General features: G+C 36.3%; 1 protein-coding gene across 1 annotated transcript; it reads left to right on the forward strand.

The window, feature by feature from the left end:
• The first annotated feature begins 2,400 nt into the window (after positions 1 to 2,400).
• Positions 2,401 to 4,636, forward strand: prok2 (prokineticin 2). The gene is made up of 3 exons (XM_077574076.1): positions 2,401 to 2,472; positions 3,834 to 3,959; positions 4,119 to 4,636. Exons 1-3 carry the CDS (start codon positions 2,401 to 2,403, stop codon positions 4,242 to 4,244), a joined length of 324 nt encoding a protein of 107 aa, XP_077430202.1. The 3' UTR covers positions 4,245 to 4,636.
• The last annotated feature ends 3,392 nt before the right edge of the window (positions 4,637 to 8,028 follow it).

The following is an 8,028-nucleotide window of genomic DNA, read 5'->3' on the forward strand; positions in this document are numbered from 1 at the left end:
TAAACGCGTGCGTCTCACTTAGCATTGAACTTTCAACACACTCAATAGATCAGAAAAGTTCTTGTGTGTTGTTTGCGCTGCAGCTGCTCTCATGGCCTTCATCCGTGTCAACGTCAAATGCTATTTCTTCATTTTGCAGGATCCTGCTATATAAAAACATGACAATAAGAGGTTACAAGCAATTCAAAAAAATCCCTCAAAAAATGAAACTATCAGAGTACACTAAACTTATAAAATGAACTAGAGAATGTATGTTAGTACTCCTTGACAACTTACTCTGTGTACATTATTCCTGTTATTATTAGATTTTTTTTCCCCTTTTGAATTTGAAAAGTAATCACATCGTAAATTTTAAAAAGCAACATTTTTGCTCGCATATAGATCACTCAAGTTGTGAACATGACTGTTTAACTCAATTTTCAACAAAAAACACCTGTTTTAGAAAGAAAAGAAAAATCCATTATTTGCACTAGTTTACAGTCACAAAATAATCATGACTTTATTAAGAGCAGTTTATGATTGCTGTGGTAACACAAAATGCCTGAATAAATTTCAAATTGAGACAAACACATAAATAAGATGTTATAAAACAATAATTTGTGAATAATTAACAAAAATAGTGATTAAAAAAAAGTGTGGTTAGGCCTCAATATTGTTTTGGACCAAACCTTTTTGTACTTTAAAATCAAATAATAATAATAATAACCTTTTTGGACTCGAGTCCAAGTCACCTCATTTTGAGATCGACCGATTCCGAGTCCCGATCTGATACCTCGGCAATTTATTAAGGGGGGCGGGGTGGCGGATATGTGTGTGTGTGTGTGTGTTAACAATGCTACAAAGTGACCCAATTATTATTATTTTTAGCTAAAAAAGGATCTGAACAATAATTGTGTTGTTGTTTTACACTGAAAGACCAATTTCTTGAGTCAAAGTTGGGTCAAATTGACCCAAGTTAGAGGATTGGTCCATTTTTGACCCATAGTTGGGTTATTTTTGATCCAACTGTTTTTAGAGTGTACTTAAAACAAATTGATGGGTTCTAATGTTGTTTTACTTTAGGAAGGAAAAATACATTTAACTGTATATGTGCTTGAAACAAGCCAACTTTACAACAAACAAAAAGCTGCATTTGAAGAGCAAGCGAGCAAAAGGCATTTAATCTTACCATATCCTGACTTTGGGTCTGGACTCGCACCAGGCTAGATTGCCGGCCTGGGTGGGATTTGACAACCCTTGCGAAGAACGTCCGACCCTCTGGGTTCGCGTTAGACTAGGCAAGGCGCCGGGCTCCCTCGGGCGTCCACCTCGGGTGACAGCAGTGGTGTAGGGGTCCTGGAGAAGTAACTCTCATTTTTCACCAAAAACGACCTGTTTTGGAAACGCTGACATGAAAGAAAAGAACGTCTGCGAAGAACGTCCGACCCTCCGGGTTCGCGTTAGTCTAGGCAAGGTGCCGGGCTCCCAAGGGCGTCACCGGCACGGGCGCCGTAGCTGCATCCGCGGGGATGGCACGAAGTACGAGGGTATGCCCACGTATACCCTGAATTACCTCTGGGAAAAGAAAAAGAGGTGAGCCTTGATTGGTCTTACGTACTGTGATGCTATTTTCAGGTGACAGTAAGTGGCAGTACAAGGCAAAATGGCCGCCTACTGAGAAGGATAAATATGGGTGGATTTTACTGCTTACTGTAATTCATATTCTACAAACGCAATATTGATCAGAATGATGCGTTTAGACTAGTGGGGACGCATAGAGCATTTTACCGAACCTTTATATATATATATATACTGTATATATATATATATATATTTTTTTTTTTTTACTTGACTTCCCCTTTAAATCTAACTCTAACAATTATTTTGCTGACTAAAAAAAGTGATGTTCCATTACATTGTAAACTGTGTATCTGATGCGGATATTCATAAATGATGAGCTGTTGATATTTGTATTTATTTGTTCATTCCTCTCTTGTCAAATCATCATCATGGTTTCAAGGACGTTTAACTGCTGTGAAAGCAGAGTGAGAGCAACAATAAAAACACACAAAAATAGCATCTTACATTCATGTTTATAATTGAAAAAAAAAATGAAGGTATGCTCATTTGAAATGCATGTGGTCTAAAGTGGATGCGAAAGGATGAAGTAAAAGCTTCGGCCTTGGATTGTGACATGAGTATTGTCATTGATGTCATTTTTTTTTTTTTTTTTGCTTTTGAAAAGCTATGCTGATGTGAGTGAGTCACAATGATTCTGAATGGCGGGCTGCGTTTATAAGCATTCACCGGGTCACTTTTCTCGTTAGTCGGTCACGTATGACGTGTGGCAAAGTCTGACTGCCTTGTCAGCTTGAGTTGTTACCTTGAAGGACACAGCAGCACCTAAGACGCTTCTTCATCATGAAGCCCTTCTTTCTGCTGCTCTTCTTCCTGCTGCTGGTGTCCCACGGATCTTCAGCCGTCATCACGGGGGTAAGTCGAAACATTAGCAACAGAAGGAAAAACACAATTAGAACTTCTTAATAGATGACCAGCGTTCATATTTGTGTAAGAGATTTCACAATCTTTAAGGGAACTCTTATTATTAGAGGACAATATGAGAGGAAATTTAAGGATTTCAATATATCACCAGTTGATTTATTTTTAGAATACCGTTTGGGTCTTTAATACAGCCGCAAATATATGTATTAGGAATAAATCATTTATAAATCAATAAATACATTTTGTAAAATTAAATATGTTTTTTGTCCTCAATTTTCTTTAGTGTTGTAATTGATGTCAACTCTGGCATTGTTTAAACTGGCATTTCTGATCATTGGTTGTAAGTATGCACAATATAGGAGAGGATTGCAATAAAGTAAATGTTTAACTTTTTGTTGTAAATCAATTTGTCGCAGCTGCAATTTGAAAAACACTTACGTCCATTAAAAAAAGAAAGGTCTGCATTCAGTTTCATCCCCAAAAACTGAAGAATTTTTTTTTGCCATAATCGTTTTTCACAAAGCAGTGACAATATATATATATATATATATATATATATATATTTATTTATATTATAATTTTGCCATTTTCATCATTTGTTTTTGAAAATGTGAGTCAACATCTTCAGCATTGATTGAAATGGGATTAAAAAAAACTATATATATATGTAAATCAAAAAAATAAATATATATATATATATATATGTATACTGCGATTGGCTGGCAACCAGTTCAGGGTGTACCCCGCCTACTGCCCGAAGCCAGCTGGGATAGGCTCTACCCCGACCCCCTTATCCCGCGACCCTTGTGAGGAAAAGCGGTTAAGAAAATGGATGGATGGATGTATATATATATATATATATATATATATATAAAAATCACATTTCAATCAATGCTGAAGATGTTGGCTCAAATTTTCAAAAACAAAATGATGAAAATGGCAAAATGACTATCAACCACTACAAAAACTACTTAAACCTATGCCACTTTTGGCGTCTCATCAAAATTAAAGTTATTTGACTCTTAAATGTATAAATCACCATCTGCTATTTTCTGTTGTATGTTTTGACGAAAATGTCATTCCTTTATACTATTGCCATTGTATTAGATCAAATATTTGTAATTTAACTGAGAAACGACAATATTAATTATTAATAATCTAACACAGCAAAGAGCACCTGACATTTTTTTCATTTACTACTACAGTTGGCATTGTGTAAAATCCTAATGTTCATCTTCCTGAAAGTTCAAATTGTACATTTAAGAGACATCACAAGTTTTACTAGGAGCCTTTTTATAATTTTACGCACACATTTGACTATCTATGTGTGTGTGTGTGTGTTGTGTGTCCAGGCATGCGAGAAGGACTCCCAGTGTGGAGGAGGAATGTGCTGCGCAGTGAGTTTGTGGATTCGCAGCCTGCGTATGTGCACGCCCATGGGAGCAGAAGGAGACGACTGTCACCCCATGAGCCACAATGTGAGACCATCTCAAGATACCTTCCTCTACCCAAGCATGAAATGATATGATTTTTTTTGGGCAGTGCCATGACTGAGGTTGTGAGTACTAACATGCCACTTACTGTATTGTTTACCTTCCACATCTTAAATCAAGCCAATTGCGTGTTCTTTTGTCCAGGTTCCTTTCGGTGGGAAAAGACATCATCACACATGCCCCTGTCTACCCAACCTGTCGTGCATCACGATAGAGGAGGGACGATCAAAATGTCTCTCGTCATATCAGAGAGACCAAGACTACATCTGAGGAGCAATTTGTTCCCGCCACTGTAACTGTTTGCCCCGGTTGATGTATTTATTCAGATAGTATTTTTAATAGTGAGGTACATTTGATATGGTGGAACAGTGGTGACTATGTCTGCTTCACACTGCAGGGGTTCGTGGTTCAAATCTGTGCTGTGGCCTTCCTGTATGGAGTTTGCACTGAATGGTCTCCCCGTGCTTGTTTATGTTTTGTTTGTCTACAGGTGCCTTGTGACTGACTGGCGACCAGTCCATGGTATAGAAAATAAACAAAACTTGCTGCTCTCAATTGCCTTACTGTGTAACTGCTAAAGCAAAATTTGCTGTGGAACAATTTTGTCATATGGAAAACTTTATCAAACAGAACTTTGGGGGGGATCAACATTTTCAAACCACAAAGGCCCCCTATTCTGCAATACCAATAAATGTGCAAATTTCAGAAAGTGTTGTTCTTTTATCTTGTAGATTTGTATAAAGCACCTGAAAAATACTGTACTGCAGTAAAAGCTTCTTGACAGAAAATAACTGGTAGAAGATAAAGCCAAAGTCAAGTCAAGCTCTGAGCAACTGTGATGTCATTTTCAGTCGACAGCAAGTAGCAAAATGGAAAAAAAGATGGATAGTATTTGTTGCTTAATTCATATTCCAAAACCACAATATTAATCAGAATAATGTGTTTAGACTAATGGGGTGTATAGAACATATTATAGTAAAAGACATGATTTGACTTAATTTCCACTTTAAAGACACCTTGTAGAATGTTACTTGAGTAAAAGTCTTAAAGATGCAATGTGCCGTTTAAAAAGGTCATGTAAAAGCTTTTTTTTTTTTTTACATCATGCATGCTCCACCAATGCCCAGATGAGTACGAAGAGCCCTGACTGTTTTACTCTGACTGCATCTAACAGCTTTTATCTTCCCTTCATAGTAGAGTGTGCGGACCATCGCACTCCACAGTTTCTTTGGGAAGGGGCAGAGTTTTTCTTACCTCATTTGAAATCATGTCAACCGTGACTGTCGCTTTAAGATCGTGCACGTACTCACACGCGCTCCATGAACGAGCCTGACACATATGCTGCAGTTACGCTTTGGGCCAGAGGTGGCAGTTGTGAGTAAAAAAGTGACAAACTGCATAAAGATCCTTTAAGCTAACAGTAAATGTACTTAAGTACTGTATCAAAAGTATTTTTTCCACATTAAATTTAAAGTAAAAGTATTTTAAAAAGTGACCTTTCTTTGAGTACATTTGCATCGATTGCCACTTGAATAAAATGATCAAAGTATAGTATGCCAGAGCCCAAATCAGTAATGACCAAACTCTTATTTATTTGTGATGAAATACAAACAATGTATCCATTCTTCTCTGAAATAAGACCCTTTAAAAAAAAATGTCTCCATGCCTCTGTGATCTTCATAGAAAAACATACAGTAGATACCAGAATATGACTGAATGTTACCCCCTTGCATCTATGAATAAGATAAATGTGCAAAAAGCGTTTAAAGTGAATACGTCACAATAGAAAAGTGATCAGGAAATGTACAAAATCATAGCATATACTGTACAGTAAGCACAAAAGTTGATGCTGTCCTTGGGGGGGGGGGGGAATTATTGCATTTGAGCCAACCTTGTTACGTACGGTGTTTTATATAAAAGAATACTGACAAAAAAAAGTGTGATTTAACCGTGATTGATCCAAATGTCTCATTCCTGCCTTCATCTGATTTGATTTTGTCATGCCAAGTTGAGGTTTTCAGCAGTTTTTTTTTTTTTTTTTGTATGTGTTTTGGGACTGGGAGCAGATGCAGCATTGTTGGCACAACACTCACATTGACACATATCCATGCGGGTTTGGAAAAGGACTGATACCAATCTGAAGATATCTCATTCCGGGAGTTTTTTTTCTCTATATGCTCCTTTGCAGAGGTGGGTAGTAACGAGTTACATTTACTCTGTTACATTTACTTGAGTAACTTTTTAAAATAAATGTACTTCTAAGAGTAGTTTTACCACACAATACTTTTTACTTCTACTTGAGTAGATGTGTGAAGAAGTAACGGTACTCTTACGCCGCTATCTTGGGCTACACTAGAGTCGTTACCTGCCGGCCCATTCATACATTAGATTTGCCGTATGTTCACGTAAGCGCTCCGCTTTACTGACTGTGTGGGAGCATTTCTGCGGACGCTAGTGATGTGCCGTTCACGAACAAATCGCGCCTTTTGAACGGCTCTTCAAAGTGAGAGCCGTCACCGCCGTTCGCTTTTGGAGGGAGCGTCATATTCGCATATTAGCGTAAAACAATAAACTTGCCTGATTTAGCACCATGGCAGAAGTTAGAACACAACAAGTCATGGAGGGACGGAGCAAAGAGGAGAGGAGGCGTAAGTTTAAACATATATATATATTGTTGTTTTTTAAAATGATTTGAAAATGCCAGAATTTGCACATAGTTGTATGTTTTTGTCTATCTGATACAGAAGCATTCACTTGAAAAAAAAAACTCCTGTTTTTCTAACTGATTTTTTAGAGAGCTTTGTTTTTTTGAGTATTTTTTTATTGTCTGTTCTTCTGAATATTTTTTTTCTGTTTTACTGAATTTTTTTTTCCGTCAAAAAATATTCTGAAAAACCGGCTGAAAAAAAAAATTCTGAAAAACAGGAGGAAAAATTAATTAGAATAAAAAGGGGAAATTATTCAGAAAAACAGGGAAAATTATTGAAAAAAAAAAGGAAAAAAAGATTTTAAAAAAATATATATATTTTTTTATTATATATTAAAAAAAACTCAGAAAAACAACACCAGCTCTGTTTTGGGGAGTTTTTTTTTTTAAATTTTTTTACCCCTGAACTCCAAGTGACTTGTTGCAGACTTGCTAATAGCGGAAGCGGACACTTTCCCGCATACCTTCATATGCAATAAGATGGTCATGTTTACTTACTGGCTCTCAATAAAGGAATGAATGTGTATACTGTATTGTGGTTTGTTTTTTAATCTCTGAGGGAAAACCCCTTTGAAAAAAATATTCAGGAAAAACAGGGGGGGAAATATTCAGAAAAACAGAAAAATAATTATTTTATGAACAGGGAAACATTACTCAGAAAAACATATTCAGGAAAAACAGAGGAAATATATATATATATTTTAAAACAGGAAAAAAAACTCAAAAAACAGGGAAAAAACATTCAATAAAACAGAAAAAAAAATAAAAAAATAAAGCTCCCCCCAAAAATTTGTCAGAAAAAAATGACTTTTTGTTTCAATGAATGCAATACGCTTCCGTACTTCCGTAATCTGATGACATTGTTTTTAAAAAATAAATCAAACTTTATGTTCAAGCAGTTACTCAGAACTTGAGCATTCTTTTCAACAAATACTTGTTTTACTTGTGCTTGAGTGATTTTTTAAATAACTACTTTTTACTTTTACTTGAGTAATATTATTTTAAAGTAACGCTACTCTTACTTGAGTAAATTTTTTGGCTACTCTACCCACCTCTGCCCCTATGGCACATAAGAATTGTGCCACTTGAGAGCCAAATATGGAATTGTGCTGCCTGAACCAACTGAAAATAAGCATAGATTCAAAATGTGTAATGCATTTTTTGACTTAGTTAAATCAAACATTAAAAGTCATTTCATTGCGGAGGGTGTCATTGAGCACATTCATTATTGGACCTTAAGTAGGCATTGGGTGTGTGATGTGTCTTCCTCGGTGTCTCTTTTGCCAGGCAACAACACCCCTAACGAATGGAGTAGATGCCACGGACTTCTGACTTTTACACATCAGC

Source organism: Vanacampus margaritifer, chromosome 8 (genome assembly GCF_051991255.1).
Source record: "Vanacampus margaritifer isolate UIUO_Vmar chromosome 8, RoL_Vmar_1.0, whole genome shotgun sequence".
NCBI lineage: Eukaryota > Metazoa > Chordata > Actinopteri > Syngnathiformes > Syngnathidae > Vanacampus > Vanacampus margaritifer.

Coding starts and splice junctions, on each gene's coding strand:
- prok2 (XM_077574076.1), top strand. CDS start 2,401: ATGAAGCCCTTCTTTCTGCTGCTCTTCTTCCTGCTGCTGGTGTCCCAC. Junction 2,473..3,833: donor CTTCAGCCGTCATCACGGGG/GTAAGTCGAAAC, acceptor TTGTGTGTCCAG/GCATGCGAGAAGGACTCCCA. Junction 3,960..4,118: donor GTCACCCCATGAGCCACAAT/GTGAGACCATCT, acceptor TCTTTTGTCCAG/GTTCCTTTCGGTGGGAAAAG.